At 41.5% G+C, this 17,727-nt stretch overlaps 1 protein-coding gene across 1 annotated transcript in view; it reads left to right on the top strand.

Annotated features, from left to right (window-relative positions):
• The window catches only part of PLEKHG7 (pleckstrin homology and RhoGEF domain containing G7), a 29,535-nt gene extending 19,419 nt beyond the window's left edge, over nucleotides 1–10,116 (top strand). Inside the window, exons 11-16 of the mRNA XM_088532921.1 lie at nucleotides 169–284; nucleotides 1,103–1,193; nucleotides 4,793–4,872; nucleotides 6,146–6,305; nucleotides 8,650–8,747; nucleotides 10,009–10,116. Coding sequence (XP_088389047.1) covers nucleotides 169–284; nucleotides 1,103–1,193; nucleotides 4,793–4,872; nucleotides 6,146–6,305; nucleotides 8,650–8,747; nucleotides 10,009–10,116 — 653 coding nt within the window. The remainder of the gene's footprint in view (nucleotides 1–168; nucleotides 285–1,102; nucleotides 1,194–4,792; nucleotides 4,873–6,145; nucleotides 6,306–8,649; nucleotides 8,748–10,008) is intronic.
• The last annotated feature ends 7,611 nt before the right edge of the window (nucleotides 10,117–17,727 follow it).

The following is a 17,727-nucleotide window of genomic DNA, read 5'->3' as shown; positions in this document are numbered from 1 at the left end:
GAATAGTTTAATCATCACCTTCAGTGAGGCCAGTATCTCATCTAGGGTTTCATGTGTGAGGCCAAGAGCCCTTTGGCTTCGTCTGGAGATGATTAGTATTCAGCATCTTCTAGAAATAGGTCTATTTTCTGCTAGCCATGGCAGTAACTGGTATTTTAAATGTTTCAGGGGATCTGGAAGGTAAAGTCAAATGGCTGGACAACTTTCAGAAGTTCAGGCAACTGCATGAAGTCATAATTTGGCCTCAAGTCTGGGATCGCGACAAGAGATTCTTTGTCCCAGAGGTAAGCAGTTTTTCAAAACAATGTTTTTCCTCTAGGAAAGTTTGGTTTACTATCTATCCTTCTAACATGGTCTAATATTGGTCTGTTGTTTATATTCTAGCTACTGTAGATAGCTCTGCTCTAATAGGAGGAGCTTCAGTCCAACTACTGCAAGCTCTGCACGTGACCCATCAGGTTGTGTTCCCCATCCCTCAGGAACGGTCCTTTGGATGGCAGCATGGGTTGCTCTTTGCCAGTGTCCAAGAGAACACTTTCATAGGATCCAGGAAGACTCTCCAGTGTTTGCTTTAGGGTGCAAAATAAGATGAGTTGGGTAGAAATACTACTACATTTAGAAATACTACTACATTTTTATAAGCAGGATGCAAAAAGAAATGTTTTTTCTTCTTCCGTTCTTCAAGCTGAGCCAAATAAAAAAATCCCTATTTACGTCTGAATACTGTTAAAACAATATACAGCAGCCCTGGGAATGTGTGCAGCTTCTGGCTGAGATAAACCCTTACCCACATAGGCAGACACTAAGCAGCACTATGGTAACATCATCCAGTGGGTCTTGCCTCAGGGCTTACGTCTATCACATGCAGTGATGCTAAAATCATTAAATGCATTGCAGAGAAGAGCCCAGCCTGACATTTCAAAAACTTAAGCACTTTTAAGCAATAGCATTGCCATGCCTGGCTGATAGCTGTGTGAAGTATTTAGCTGGAGATAGCAACACCCACATCCTCAGTTTGTTTAACTGTTGATTGCTTCCCAATTCATGATCAAAAATGCAAGATTTTCTGTTTTCTCTCTCTTTCTGTCTCTTTTGGGTCAAGTGCTTAAAGCAAAGTCTGAGAGAAAACATCAGTGAAAACATTCTGTCTTCAACGAACAGACTTCTTCACGAAGGGAGATTAACACTAGCAGGTAATGGCCCTAAATGCATCTGTACTAGCAACTAGCCTAAAAGAATTATGTTCTGGCATGGTGGTCCAGAAGGAACCTCTGTCCCAGGATTTGGGCAGGTGCAGGAAAGAGGAAGCAATCATAAGGCTTGTCAAAGTGAGACTGAGGAAAAGCCAAACTGCCAAAAGAATGAGTAATCTGTACAATCACTAATTGTCACGTCTGGATGTTCAAGATGATACTCTTCATTGGCTGAAGAAATCAACTTGACTGGCCAATACCTCTTTTCTTTTGAAGGCAATGTTTTGTTGTCATAGTCAAGCCTGTGGCAAAAGGACAGAGGAAGTTCAGATGACTTTAGGCAAAGTATCTTATGTGCACCTTGACTGATGTTAACACACCTCCCATATCTGTCATTGTGTCCTTTGCATGCATGTACTTTTTTAACTACTGAAAAGTCCAAACTTTGTGGGTTATTTTTTTTTTTTCGTACTTCACATTTGAACAGCTTTGCTAAGGGAGTTATTTTGATATATAGCTTGGAAAAAGAAGGTGGTGTCACACGGAGTGTCTTCCCTATTATTAATAGGGCTCTCACATAGCAGAGGACTTGCTTGTGCCATTAACCTGCGGGATCGCTGTGCTATGTTGACTTCTCCAGCGCTGCCAGCAGCAGCCTCTCACCCTGGCACAGGTTTCCACCTCCAGACACTCAGGCACCACTCTAACAAGACACGGGTTTCTTGCTGCAAACCTGCTGAAGAATCACTGCGCAAGCAGAGGAGGAAGATTTTGTTCTTTCCCGAGCAGGAAGCAGAGTCTGGGCAATTTGGTCACTTGTTGTGCTTGAAGATGATGCACATTTGAGAGGATGTTGAAAGCCAAGGTGGCTGAAGGGTTGCATGGTGCCTTGGCACAAAGGGACACAGTCTCTACCTTAAAATTCCCTGACCATTTGGTGGAAGGGCAGAGATGAAGAGAGTAAATGTCCAACACATGACTTCTCTGTCTCTCACCATTACCATCATTGTTGTAAAGGGAGCTGCAAAGGGATAAGGTCTGTTTTACCTTTTTTTTTTTTTTTTTCCTCCCTCTCCCTACATGGGGCAAGATTAGGAGAGGCAAAATTATAGTAGCAGAGGAGAAGTCAATGCAAGGGACATGGAGATCAGAAGAAAATATTGCTGCTGATGTTCAGGGCAAGGTGGGAAAAGGAGGAAGAAAACCTATCAAGCATGGTCCTTCCTCTCCTGCTAACACTTCCCTCTGCAGACATTGCCCTCTTAGCGCAACCCTGAAGCAGTGAGGTAAGGGTGCCCAGCGGCCAACTACATTTCTTTCTGGGACATTAAATTTTTACATGTAATAAGAAATTGGAGAAGGAGGCATGAGCATAACTCACCAGGACAGCCAGCTGCCTGCGGTCTCCAGCATAATAGCGTCTGGCATTTGGCCATCTGTCTGGATGAGGTGTCTTCCAATACACACACACACACACACACAGAATAAATCATAATTCAAATAGGATGCTGCACACCAGAAAGAAGCACATCCTAAAGCCACAGCTCTGATCTGATCAGGCTCACACAAGTTTGATATTAAGGTGCACTCTGCTTCTATGAAGGAAACTGAAATCAGTGAGACTACCCTTACGTGTGATTTTTTTGGTAATCCTAGAACTGAGATGATACAGGAAATGCTAGCAATAGCTTCCATCTGAAGAAATGAAGATGCTTTGTCAGAATTTTCAGGGATCAAATGTCTCCTCCTTCTGCCATCAGCTACTAATCAAAAATAGCACAATTTAAAAATTATGTAGATTGGTAGTGGGAGTCAGAGACAGAGAAGAGTCAGAAAGCTCTGAATTAGCACTTTGCAAGGTCTATATATAAAAAAGAAAATTTCTGAAAGAAAAACTTAAAATTCAAGAATTAAAGGCAGTTGAAGACCATAAGATTTCCGTGAATGTGGAATTCATCATGAAAAATCTTTGAGAATGACACTTTATCACCCTTAAAACAAAAATGTTAAATCCATCAAGGAAATGGAGACAACTTATAATTTCCACATTTTTAAAGTGCTTTGGATGTTTGCTGAACCTGACAATAACTTATTCACAAGAGAGCAAAATTAATTAGTAAAGGCTGTAGAACTACAAAAATCATGTGTATGATAAGACCATAATGTTTGAAGAGAGGCTGAGAAAACTGGGTTTGTTCATTTTTAAGAAGAGAAGACTCAGGGGGGATCTTGCTGCTGCCTTCAACTGCCTAATGGCTGCTATAGGGACGACGGAGCCAAAGTCAGCTTGGATGTACACAGTGAAAGGAAGAGAGGTGGAGATGCAAGTCGCAACATGGGCTATTTCAACTGGGTATTTGGAAGACCTTGATCAAATATTGGGAAAGGGGCCCAGAGTGGTTGCAGAGCGTCCATCATTGAACACTTTAAAACTTGACAAGGACCAGGCCCTGAGTAACCAGCTTTACCTTGGTCTGGTTTGCACAGTCGGTTGGACCTCCAGAGGCTGCTTCCAACCAATGCCATTTTGTGATTTTATGAACACTTGCAGTAGTTACTGACGGTGCCTTGTCAGCAATCTTAATGAGACATTTTTAAACCACAGCCTTTCAGAATCAAACACCCAAGACATTATTTTAGCTCCCTGCAAACTGTCTGGAAGCAACAGCTTTAAGTGCTCCCTGTTTGTTAGGTAGTTTAGGCATGCATTTGAGAGCACTTTTCATGACTGCAGTACAATGGGTATGGAATAGTCAGAGGACAGATTATAATGGATAAAGACAGCAGAAAAAAAGAAGTGATTCTGGAAGTGAAATAAAGTAGCCTGCTGGGACCAGATAGGGAAATATAAAAGAAAGGGTCATGGAAAGGGAGAGTAGAAGCCGTAATAGGGACCAAGGTTGAATGACCAAACTCTGCAAAGTCGGTTCAAGAGAGAGCTTCCTGGGGACTCTGAAGTCTAGATTTCTTGCAGTTAATTACTTAAAAATTATTCTTCCTTCTTATAAATAGTTCCTGTTATTTCTATGATAGCAATACCTGGACTTTTAACAACGTTATAAGCCTAACCTTAAAGGCTTTCGGGTTAAAATTTTAAAATCAGATTTTAAAGATCACAGAAATCTACCATACTTGTTATCCCTTTGTGATCTCCAAGCTAGGAATAAAAGACAAACCTACTATTTTGTGTAGCTCTTGAAAGTTCTTTGTAATGCTGTCAGTTGCCTTTTGATCGAGGTGAATTCTCTCTGCAGATTTTAGAAGGTGTTCTGTTAATCTCATTAGGTTTGGAGCGTGCTGGCCATTGTATTCACAGGTACTCCAAGGGATCCAGGTCATTTTTAGTGACAAGAAACTAGTTATTTGTAATAAGGCAGCTGCTACAAGCTACAAATATTAATAGCCACAATCATGCACAGGCAAATGCTTTTTATGTACTGTATCGAGAGTGCAGACTAGGGAATGAGTGTTGTCTTGGAACTCACACTTCTTTGTTAAAATGATTTTGCGAGGTGAAGTGATTTATTGATGTGCCTCAACACAGATGTGTTCCCTAAAATAATCATTCCATTAAATTGATAATTTTTTTTTCTCCTTAGAAAGTACAAGACTCCTTGATGTCTACCTCTTCCTATTTGACGATTTCCTATTAATTACCAAAATTAAACGTAACAAAAAGGTAACAATGAATAGAGGTATTTGTGGTTACAGATGATAATTGTGTTCTGCAGCTTGGCAAGTATTTTGAATGTACCTTGAAAGACTGATCTTTAAAAGAGAAAAATAAAAGAAGACTAATAAACGTGAAAGGTAGCACTTGCTATAAAAATAGCGAACAGACACACTGATTCAAAATCCTGTTTCTAGATTCTGAATGTTGCAGGAGCACCATGATAAGCAGTTTACTTCACTAGACCTTAGCATTTTCTGATGCTGTTTGGTTGTGCTGTATTCCTACAGCTCAGGAGAGTTTTGAGAACGCAAGTAGTTTCCTAATGCTCCCTTCATCACTCAGACCAGTGATCTGAGAAATTTTTATTCCAAAAATGTCAGAATTGTTGAAAAGAAGTGGAAAATGGAGGGAAAAAAAAAAAAAAAAAAACAGATGGAAGCCTGGCTTTATTCTCATCTCTGACACAGTCCTATTTTATGTTGCCTCTTCATGCCTTGAATTCTTAAGAAAATACATTTGAATCTATTGATGAAAGAGGCTATGAAGAGAGGTCTATGTGAGATCAAACTCAATATCTAGCCACCAAAAAAAAAGCACCGGACAGCTAGGAATTCCTCAAGCTCCAGTGTCAAAGGATATCTAGCTAATTAAGCTTATGAAGTTGCTGGAAAAGAAGGCAAAGAAGACCTAGCAGACCTGCTCTAATTTTCAAGAAGTTACTGCCTGATTTCAAAAGAGATTTTTTTTTTAAGGCAGCTGTTTTGCTTTTATATGAGATATTGAGAGGCTCCAGACCAGCAACACCCTTCCCTAGCCCTTGCTAAGAGGGAGGGAGGACCCAGGGCCCCCAGAGGAGGTTTTCAGAGGGCTGATCCCTGCGCGTCCTCCTCTGCGAGGGCTGCTACCCATCCAGAGCCCCAGGAGCTCAACATCCTGGACACTCTGCAGGGGAGATGGGGCAAATGTTCCTCCCAAGAGGGGAGAATATCTCTTCCTGCTACTTTTGGAAAAAATAAAATAAAAATGAGAAGGAGGAAAAAAGACCTCTGAGTGTCTTGGGTTCATTCTTTTCCTGCCTGTGTTTCCATTATGCTTTTTTAACAAGTGGTGGGATTTCAGCAGATCAGAGGAGCCTTTCAAAAAAGTTCTGCAGTTGCTCAGACATAGAAACTGTCCTAGTACCTTTGATAGGAAAAAGCAAGTAGTTTAGGACTATTTAGCGCCCAGGTTTTGGGATCAGAAGGCGGAGAGCCAGCTAATCAACTTCATTTCGTCCTAGAAACATGGGGCCTCGGACATGAGCTCCATCCCTGCCTGTCCTTCCCTCACTCCGGAGCTGCAGTTGCTCATGAGGGAGGGTGGGTTTTGCACAGTCCTCGAACAGCCCATCCCACTGGACCGGCTGTTCCTGAGAAACGTCGATCCCCTCCACGTAACAGGTACGTGCCATGTCTATTTGGATGCTTTTATAAACAGCAAGTTGATGCATTGCATATTTACCTGCTGCTGCTTCTCTCTGCTTGCTCACCTCCTTGCTGGCCCTTGAGCACATGGAAAACCATCACAAGTCATTTTTTCCTTGCTCATTGGGCTCCAGGACCTGCATCCTCATCCTAAGGGTGGGGAAGGAAAGTTCAAGGACATGGAATACTTGGTAGAAAAGCAATAGATGTGGAAAATAACCCTAAAGCCCATAAAATCCATTATAACCTTGAAATGCAGTCACCCGGGCTAATTGGCATTCAGCACCAACGCTGGCAGGAAATCATGGTAGGGCAAATGACTAAAGATGAGGTAAGGGCTGCAGCACAAGAAGAATAACCTCCTTTTTAAGCAGACTCCAGACACTGCCTGTCTGCCTAGCGTGCCTCCTCGCCAGCCCTGTGTAAATCAAGCAAACGAGCAGGCTGCTTTCCAGGGCAGCGCCGCTTTCTCTCCAGCGTCCAGAGCCGATGCGACGCCGGCAGCTCCGGGTGCTGCGAGAACCGGGCACGGGGGCTGCGGGTGTCGCTCCCGCCCCGCCGGGCACGGACGCTGTGGCAGGGATGAGCAGGAGGATGAGCCTGCTGAATTCTTCCCACCTGGCGTTTGCTGCGTTCGAAGGCTGTGGCCAAAGCACGCTCCAAAGGATGTTGACAAAGATGACTGTAGATTGCACTGACCTTCAGTTCAGATTTCCAGCTTTCTGCCTAAAACAGCGAGCAAAACTGCCCATGTCACTGGAAAATGTTGCTCTGAAGAAAATATTAAAAGATTAAATATCCTCGAAAAAATCTGTGAGCTTGGGGAAGGCTGCCGACATGGCCTCAAGGAGAGGCCATGGTGGTGGTAGAAAACTAGCTAGCGGGTAGAAAGCTGCTCATACAGGGTAGCACACAGTTTGCAGTGATCAATCATGTTAATCCACAGTGAAACCCTGATTTTTGATCTTACAAGTAGGTTGCATCCATCAATTTGCTGAAGGTTAATCCTGCTTTGGAAGGAAATCTTGCTCAATACAGCGTCTAGGAAAAAAAAAGTATATATATATATATATATATATATATATATATTTGTATATACGGCAGCAATGTAGAAGGACCCTTTTGGCAGCAGGCCAGGTTGAGAATTATACCATATAATTGTAGGCTAAAGTCTGTCACATATCAGTAGAAGGCTAAGAGTATCATGGTATGCCCATAATGCCAGGAAGCCTGCCCTCAAGGCAGCACTATCTGCAAATACCAGGTATTCGTACAAGAGATATAACTTTATACCCAAGTGTATTCGCAGGAATCCATCTCTGAAGAGAGTGAGCAGCAATACGTCTTCCAATTTGGAAGCTGCTTTACTTTAAACATTCTGCTTTGGATTTAATCTCTGCAATTTCTTATTATCAGTCCACTAAAAAACCTCCGCAGTAAAGTGGAATGAGGCAGACCCACTGATATGCCACTGTATCGAAGTCTGGTAATCTTTACTATTGCAGTTTTACTTCAAAAAAAAAAAACAACACTGCTGAGAGCTGGTTGCTGAGCATTGCCCAGAAAAAAATCCTTTTTAGGAATATTAGACTAGCTATATTTCCCACTGACAAGACATACACACGAGTTCTGAAATACAGCCCCGCTGCTGCTACAAATTTCCTCTGCAGACTGTTTGGCCACATGAATTTACATGGCCCACACTTCACTTTCCTTTTTTGTAAAATTGGGATCATATGGCACTTTATCTCATGGAAATATTTTTGAGATCTGACTGTAACGAAACATTGCAACAAAACATTGTACAGCAGCAAGAGAGTCTGTACGAGAACATGCCATAAGGGAAACCACAGGAACCAGAGAAGGGGTTGTCCCAAAGACCTTGTAGCTATAGCAGCCTTGAAAAGAGGCTGGCTTGCCTGGGCTGGACAGGGGAAGAGCAGGTCCAGGGCCACCCTGTATTTACAGCAACTGGTGCTCCTGCTTTAAAATAATCAATGTTGTGTGAATCTGGGGATTATACCAGAAGGATGTCCTCTTGGCCTGAGAGGCTGGTGAACTTCCCAATAGCATAGTTATTTAAAAATTAAAAATAAAAAAAAAGAATACAAACAGAATTAATATTTTGAAATGAAATAGGGCTTTGCACACACACACACACACCAAAAAAAAAAAAAAAAAGACCCTCCACGAGGGTGCATTGCTCAGTTTAAAATCAGAAAGTATGATTAAATATATCACTTTTACAATCAATGTGGTGGAAAACTGGAGTGACAGTTACATGAAGTAATTTATATTATTTCTCTGAATTTTTCCATAGTCTTCAGCCTGCGAAACGCTTTCCTAATACAGCATGAAAACAGGTATAGGCAGTGCATAGCAGTTTTCTTGCTACAAGCACAAACTGAGACTGCCAAGGTAAGTACCCCTTTCTTTTTGCTTTTTAGTGACCCAAAGATGTTTTTTTTTCCAAAGAAAGCCTTCAGCCTGGGCAATATTGTACTAGTGATGTAGCCAGGTAGTTACACTTGACCCAAACAACACGAAACAAAGCCCCCCACCTCAGTTTGCTGGCTCACATTTTCTATTTTTTATAGAAATTTTCCCGTTGAAATTGTGTCAATTTTATACCAAGGCTGATAGCAGGTCCTGCTCTCACTTCAGAAGATTTTCACTCCTGATTGCTAAAAAATTCCCAGTTTTGGAATGTTGTACAGCATAAGAGGAACAAGGCCAGTCAGCCCTGCAGAGAAGTGAAAGCCTCCCCCGGACACAGTCATGCCTGGCCCAGAAGACTTCACTAGGCTCCTCGAAACACAAAAAGCATCTCCCACTTTAAATTTTATTCTTAGGAATAAAGCACAGTAGATGGATTTTTTTCAGGGCGAAGCAATGAGTGTTTCTCGTTTGTGTTTCCAAGTCACTGGTTCGTACTTGAAGCAGGTAACTGCTCGGGGAGTAGTCTCCTCCTCTCCTGTTACTGAATCATTACCTGGCCCTTCCAAAGCTGTCTTCACCCTAAGGCGCTTCCAACTTTCCAACGTCTCACCATTTCAGCCTGCTGGGCAGCAAAACCCTCTCATTAAGGCTGTTTTCCCATGAATGTGGTAACATTACTGCATTCTCTTGTCATCAGGCTCTCTCCGATCCCCTCAGAAAGGCTGACTTGTCCTGCTCCCAAACCCAATGCTGTCAGTATAATGCTAGAAACTGAAATTCAGTGCTTGTTTCCACAGACCATCCAATTTAAACAACTAACAGGAGGAGTAAATTACACCTTGTGTGACAGCGCGTCACAGATATGTCAGGGAGAAACACAGCTCGTGGTGTTGACAGCACTTGAGCTGCCCTAATCAGCACAACAGGGAGCCTAAACTGCAAGAATAGATATTATTAAATTAATGTTTGTTGCACAGAATTAGGGTGAAGCCTGTAGCAAACATCAAAGTTTCAAGAAATCTCCACTTGCAAACTCTGGCACAAGACAGAAACTTTCACACAAGTGGCATTAGGAAATGGGAGAACTGAGGTTCTGGGATCATTCATGTTTTCTTTGAGAATTATGAGCATGAGCCTAAAGAAACATAGAGTAGGATTCAAGGCTATGATGTTTATGTATCTGAATTAGCAGATGTTTTCAGTTTCTCTAGGATTACAAAAGATTTCCTTCTTGTTACAGAAAATGTGGATGTCACAGATAGAAACTGCAATCTCCAATAGCACTAAACAACATGAAACCAAGAAAAGAACCATTTTCTGCTTCCCAGATGAATCCTCTGGAATTTAATGTCAGCACAATACTGACAGATCCAGTGGGAGACTACTGTGAAGATAACACAGTTACTCCTTCTGACATTCCTTAAGTTTCTGAAAGCTATGGACTTCTGACTTGACTAGACAGGTGGTGAATTTTAATCAAAGGATCTAAGAATAAATCGGAGAGGGGCAAATGAGGTGCACAACAAATGAATCCCTCTTGAATGCTCTTTTGCGTCAGCCAGAAGAAGGCTCTAGCCACCCAGGTAAGTTTTAAGACAGCTCATTGTTTCCTAGAAAGCAGGACAGGGAAAAACTATGTTAGCCAGGAAAACACATTCACTAGAAAGACCTAGAAGAGTTTTTCAGAGCTTCTTCAGACTGTATTAATAAATTTCACAAAATCCAAGCTGTAGGAATCTCTCTGACCATAGCTTGCCATAGTTATCCCCATTTATCTACTGAACTGTAACATTATAAGATGATATGCACATTAACAAGGTGCCTGCTAAGGTAGATTTGTAAAGGCAAATATTGTGTTGGTTCTTATTAACTTCCAAAATGAGAAGATAATTTGAGTGTCTCCAGTTCCTTTGAAAATTTTCTGTTCCTGTAGACACGCTAAAAAATATATATGTGTGTATGTGTATACACAGAAAATAAAGTCCAAAGGTGTCTGGCTTTCACTAAGCTGAATATAAGAGATTTTTTTACCTGAAGTTTTTTCATCACTTAATCATCAACAAATTTGTCAGATTATAGATTGTGTATTCTCAGTCCATCATTAGGCTTTGGAGTTCAATTTGTTCTTTCTTGTCTTTTCAACTTTACTTCAACAAGTTAAGCATCATCTTTTGCACTAAACCATTCAATATTCCCCTGCTACCCCACGTTTGCAGTCCACATCACAAGAGCATGCCCTTTCTAAACACTTTTTTTGAGACATACTAAGAGATACTAATAGAGCATCCCTTCCCCTAGAGAAACTCTTCCCCTTCAGAGACCCCTGCTCTGCAACTCCCTGCTGCAACATTCATGCAAGTTACTACTAAGAGAACGGGAGACATGTGGCCACTCTAACTGACTCTCTCCTCCTCCATCCCTAACATTAAAGAAAATGTAGTCTCTACTTCTTTGATGTTGGAAATTATCTCACACTGAACTAAACAGAGAAGCCACACAGCCGAGGACTGCCCCGAAGAAGCTGGGTATCCACTCCCACCATGGGAAGTCAGCAAGCCTCCTTAGCACTCGCCTTTGCTGAAGAAGCAAACGAGTCACAAGTCCAGGTGTGGCACCTAAACCAGCTCCTCAGCAGTAACCCGCTGGGATGTGGTGGTGCCTCCTACCCCCTCGAGCTGGCTCACCTTAGCATGTGGGCCAAGGATGCCCCATGAGTCAGTAACCTCTTTGTCATGGGGCTGATTGCGCACAGCTAAGTCACCAGGTTGCACCCTTAAAGAGACTTTCCTCCTAATGTTCTTCCATCAGTCTTAAGAACAAAAACAAGCATTTCTGAGTCTGTCAGTTATACAAACTGTCAGACTACCTCAAATGTCATATGTCTGAAGACAAATTTTAATTGAACCTGGATACCCAGCAGCCATAAGCAGTTACCTGGAATGGAAAAAGCATCCCAAATTAAACTTGTGAAAACGAAATTTGAACAGCAGCTTCTACCACTGTGCCTCGTAACAGGGAAAGCTTTTGTCGCAGCCCCCACCTGACCAAGAAATTGGAAAGTTTAGCCTGTTCTCAAGTGTGTGGCTTTGCAGCAGTTCATCAATGCATTCACCATCTTAAAATAATAATGCTGCTTGCAGCGGGGCAAGAGAGTTTTGAATGACAGAACTGGTCTATTAGAAAGGTCTAACTTTTTTATTGTCATTCATCATTCCTTTAACAGATTAGAAAACAAAAATTACATTTCAATAACATTTCGTTGTTCTTTATACAGAGCTGGTAGATGCATGGTGTCATTTTCTTGTCCAAACCCACAGCCACCTTCCAAACTGCAGAGTTTTGGATTTACAGTGCACACTGGACTAAACTCTTTCACAACGTAAGGCACAACTACATGATCACGAGCAGTAAACACAAACATTGAAAATGGGACATAAAGAAGCAAACTTCATTTAAAAAAAACCACACACACTCATGCAGAAATCTATCTACCCCTACGAAGATGGTTTGATCCAGTTTAAAAGTAGTGCAGTATTCTGTAGGTAAAACCGCATCATAAGGCTATTATAATACATTACCTCTAAATATTGGGTAAGACCTTAAAACTTTTTCCATTCATATATTTATACAATTATACAGAAAATAAGTCATATGCGCAATATTCACATCTGCAATAAGAAACTGATCATTAAAATTCAGAAAGGAGGCAAAAAAAGAGAACGCAACTTGTGGCACGCATCCATCACAGCCTACCATTCATCAAGTTCACATCTTGAGTACTGAAGAAATTTTTTAAAAAAAGACAGACAAAATTATTGGTTCATTTGGTGAATGAGACTTTCTATAGCCAAATGACAAAGTTGTATCCAGAATTCTTGTTACCCATGTTATTACCCAGCAAACCATGATTATGAAAGCTTGTGGTTATGATTTATTTATTGTTCAGCAGATAGTTTCAATCCTGCAAACTGTAGAGGTTAAACAATATGGAGTTTACGATAACTTGAAACCATTGCATACTTGCAAACACATACACAGAGACTTTTTTTTTTTTTCCTTTTTGGTGATAAACTTTTGCAATTTGGCATTCACTACACTCTTACATAACATGACAGTGAGCAGACCATTTAAACTAACCTAATGGTTGAATTTCACACTAAGAGGTAGTTTAAATAAAATTGTATGTAACGGCATCAAATGGTGGGCTTGTATTTTTTTTTCTTTTTTCTTTTCTTACAAAAGTGACAAATCCTATACAAGCAGCATTTTGAAAACACATTACTACAAAAAGTTCTGGTATCTGCTATCATGCCAGTGAGACATTCTCTTAAACATCCCTTTCGCGGCAGGAGCTGGGATTTAGCGTGACAGAGCAGAGCCCTCTGCAGCAAACCCAACAGCAGGAGCCTGGACCCGCCGGTCTTAGTGACGTTGTACCAAAAGGGTTAGCAGGGTTTGGTAACCTTCAAACGCGTCTTCCCTAACCGAGTGAGCAGCTCCTCCTCACGGGTGCAGTGAGTGCACAGCGCGTGGTGCGCTGCACACGGGGGCAGAGCTAACCACGCTACACGAGGAGCTATCCGCTACTGTCATCTGAAGTGGCATCTATTTTTTTCTCTCTCCAGACACACACACACACACACATACCTTTATTCAGTGTTCCTTAAAATGAAAGCAATAACCCAAAAGAAGAGTTTCTGAAGAGGGATTTTACTACCTAATTATTGCTGTTTTTGAAATCATTTATTGTTTCTGGAGAAACACAGCGGATGGACATTGATTTTAAATTTATCCTAGAAGAAATGTTGAGGTCAAGACTTCGAAAATTTAAAACTGGACAGCAGGCAAGGGCTTTGAAAATACATTCTGTTCACATACTCTATTTCAAATCTTCAAATGAAGCTCCACAAAGACAACGTGTGCGTGACTACATGAATTCTGTTGTTACATATGCTCTCAGGTGACAATTTCATCCAAAGGAATTACGTGGGGACTGGTGTCATTCAGTGAAAAAGATAAACTTTCTGAGTAATGATTACAACTAACACACACCATTCCACTAGCTGTGGATCATATGCAGTTATGTTAGACAGCAAAAAGTGCACAGTGCAAGTGACAGTGTTGTTTCCTTGTCTTCCAGGGATATATGAGAGTGGGAGGAGTATTTTAGCAATCAGCTTCAAAATACTCAAACCACAGTATCGTTCCAGAGGTTTTTCTTCATCTTCTTGACGTAGTTTATGTTCTGTTTGAACTTCAGCTCCAGCAGTTTTCTGTCAGCAACCAAGTGCTGGTCATAAATTTTTAAGTTTTGCATAAAGCATTTGTTAACACTTAGTTTTTAACCGACATCTAAATCTAGAAAAGTGCCTGAGTTTTCCAGTTCCCCTCTTCTACAGGAAGGCCACTTCTCTTACTTAAATCTAGTACATGAGACTTGATCCTTCTTGCGAATGTAATACAAACATGGCAAGGCTACTTCACTCTTCCGCTCACAAACCTCTACCTACTTCACTCAGAAAGGTTTTCCAGTAAGGATCCATAAATAATCCTAGTCACCCCCAAAAGCAACAAAAATTGTTATTCATTGTTCTTGTGGACCCAGCGCTCTGCAATCCATGACAACTCGGTTACTCCTTGCCTCCAAAACCAGGAAAAAAATCACACCGTGCTCTCCAGTCAGACTTTGCAGAGTCTGAGTTCCAGAGAGTGCAGCCAGCTGAGAAATGAGCTCCCTCCAAACCCACAGCCTCTTGCCTCTGCTGGAAGCTGCAGAACGACATTTCTTTTGGCTCTTCATGGGCAGCAGTTTTTCCTATTGCGACACATGAATTTCATCCTCTTTCTTCAGCCCTTGCAGCAAGGGGATGATTTTGGGAAGGGAAGGTGTATGAGGGCAGAAGCAGGGAAGCATATCCAGCTGCGATCAGAAGCCCACCACTCAGCCCTGCAATGCTCTGTGCCTCCGTAAGAATTGCAGTATAGAAGGAGAACAGAAGGATTTAGCATTTTGAAAGTGACAAGAAAGGACATCACACCTCTGACTGGGGAAAGATCCAGCATCTCCAAGAAGACTCCCTCAACAAGAACATCCTCACACTGCTCAGACGGCCTCCGCAGTTCGCCTTGGTCCACACAGCAGGCAGTTTCTTGCATTCAGTTTCTTCAGCCATTCCAATGGTCCCTTCTGTGGGACACCGAATCCAAAGTTGGAAAAACAAATCCCACACTTCATTGTCCCATTCCTGATGGGACAGTAAATTATAAAGCAGCACAAGAAGCCTACATACTCACTGGTTTGAGCTGTGGTTTTTACCATTTTTCTCCATCTCTTTCTCTACAATCACTGTTTCCTCGGTGAATCACCACAATCTGGTTCTTGCTGCTGAGACTGTTAAAACACATCCTCAAACTTTCTCTCATCTCTTCTGCCATTTTATTAGTTTTTTCCTCTGTTTCTGGTTTTTCAATCTGCAGATCAGTATTTAAAACTATTTTGCCTGGAATCTTTTAAATCAGTGCAGTAAAATCAACCAGACCTTTTACTAGTTTTCTCTCTTATTTATTTTTTAAAGCAATGCAACAAGCAACCGCATATCCACTGACAACCTATCTATGCCAACAGCCCATCAAAACATTCAGAAGCTGCAGGGAAAATTGTAACAGAGCTTTTCTCCTTCCAGTTTCCCTTCTTATGCATCTCATGGGTCATTTTACTGAGCTTTTGCACAACTTCTAACCTGGCAGAAAGACTGAGAGCATGATTTGGCCTATTATGCCACTAACTCGTTAATGAATACAGAGCAGCATGGAGAATCATAAGCACAAAGGAAAGAGCAAAAAAATAGCAATGGAGCCATAAATTTACTCCAGTGAAAAGCTGCAGAACTCTGAAACTATTGCAGATTCAAACTTCAAGGATGAAAGCTTCTACCCAGCACTCTGTTCCTCATTTTAAAAACCCAACAACCCTTCTTTCTATAAACATGCTTTTTAAAACATTTTCATTCCCTCAAAAAACTGATCATATAAACCAGCCAGCAAAATAAAAAGAACAACCTTCAGAAATCACCTTGTCACTGAAGGTGGAAGCTCCAGACTGAAGGTTGTTCTGCTGCCAAACAACCCTGCTGCTTCGGCCACCAGCCGAGGGGACCTTGCCTGCCACCACACAGGCTTCATAAGCATCTCAAAAGGCAGAACTGAGAACAACTCTGCTTGAGCTTCTACCATTTCCTCTTTAGGACAGAGCTCTCTCCTCGAGTGCAAATGCACCAGATCAGAGGTACATTGCTTTAATACAGGCAGTCTCTGAGCCATTTCCCTTAGTCTCCTTGAGAGGCTTCCAGCTTCCTCTGCTTCATGCACTTTACCTCTCACACAATCATGCAGGTGGTTTTCTCCTCCCTCTTAAAGTCTCTTTTGCTCCACGTGATCATCCTTCGCCCACCAGGCAGCACTAGCATCTCTGCTGCACAACAGGACGTAGCAGTACCCGCAGCAGGAGTGTGGCATCTGCACCTTGCTCAGCGTCCCAAAGTCAGGGGGGAAGACGAGGGAAGGCTTGAAACCCATCTCTCCAGAGGAAAGGATTACACCGACCAAGAGAAATAATGAGTCCAAGGGCTCTGTTAATCCGGATTTCTTGAAGCAATTATTTCTGTAGAGGAGGCAATTTTCAAGTATATACCTGCGCCAGAAATGCTGGTAAATACTTTAGATAAACCTTGCTTGTGTTACAAGCCTTTCCACGGCCAGAAGAACCAGCTATGCACTTTGCACATCAGCAGCCTTTTCAAATGTACAAAAATGTACAACAAACTTCTCTGTAAGGAGGAAAAAATGGGTGAAAATTATATAAGGAAACTAGGAAGGGATATGAAGCAGAGATCACTAAATCTGGGGAAGAGGAGTTAAGCCATCTTTTCGCTTAAGAATTAGGCAGGCCTAGATATTTTTTATAACAGAGACTCTCTATTCACAGAGTGCTACCAATAGATAAAAGCAAACTAACGTGCCTAAAGAAGGCTAAGCTGCCATCACTGTAACAGAATTTGTTTTCTTAACTTGCGCAAGAAATAGAGGATTTCAGGCTGCAGTTCTTCTCTTGGAACACTCAGCACAATATTCTAAGATAGAAAAGGTCCTGGACAAGTGGATGATTTAACTGGATTTTCAAGACAAAAGATTCCTTAATATTTGAAAGAGTAACCTCATCTCAAAAGAAATATCCCTAATGGTTTTGTGGTACCAGATACCTATTTTGGAAGGGGAAAAAGTTAGAGACAGATAGGCAATGAAAAATGGGTGCATATAAATCAGGAAAAAAAAAGAGGTTTGGGTGAACTCTGTCAAAAAAGTCTGTTGCAAGAACAGAGAAAAAAATATGAACAAATGTCTAAAAACATATATTTACAGAGAGAGAGACCAGAGACCCCTCTTAATTGGAGCTGTTTGGCTTATAACTAAGCCAGCAGCAGGAGATTCACACTACTCCTCTGAGCAGACTAAATCACAGAACTAACATACCAGTTATAACCTGCTAAGAAAAGTTCAGCAACACAAGTTCAGATGCAGCAGCAGAAAAATCAGGTTTGTTAGGGGTAGTATGAATTCAACTTCTTCCAGCAAAAGATGGAGGAAGGGATGGAAGTAGAGATCAGAACAACTGCACCAGTCTCAGAATGTTTTAGCATGCTGGCTACCTAGCATGGAATTTCTACGTGTCTCAGAAAAATAAGGTCTTCCTTTGGCTTCCAGAGTATGGGCAATGGTTCAGATGGGGTACAGGATACTATAAATAAAGTTTCTTTGCTTTTTAAGATGTGTATATGAGGGTTTTTGGACTATTAAATTCCATTAATCAAATATGCAGAAGTGAAATCAATTAACATGGGAGAGCTTCATATAATATTCCTATAACGGCAGCTAAACTCTCAGCATTTGTTCACACCAATTC

Source organism: Tinamus guttatus, unplaced genomic scaffold (assembly GCF_059628265.1).
Source record: "Tinamus guttatus ecotype Peru unplaced genomic scaffold, ASM5962826v1 Tinamus_guttatus_pri_ptg000472l, whole genome shotgun sequence".
NCBI lineage: Eukaryota > Metazoa > Chordata > Aves > Tinamiformes > Tinamidae > Tinamus > Tinamus guttatus.
This window is presented reverse-complemented; position numbering and strand designations above follow the sequence as displayed.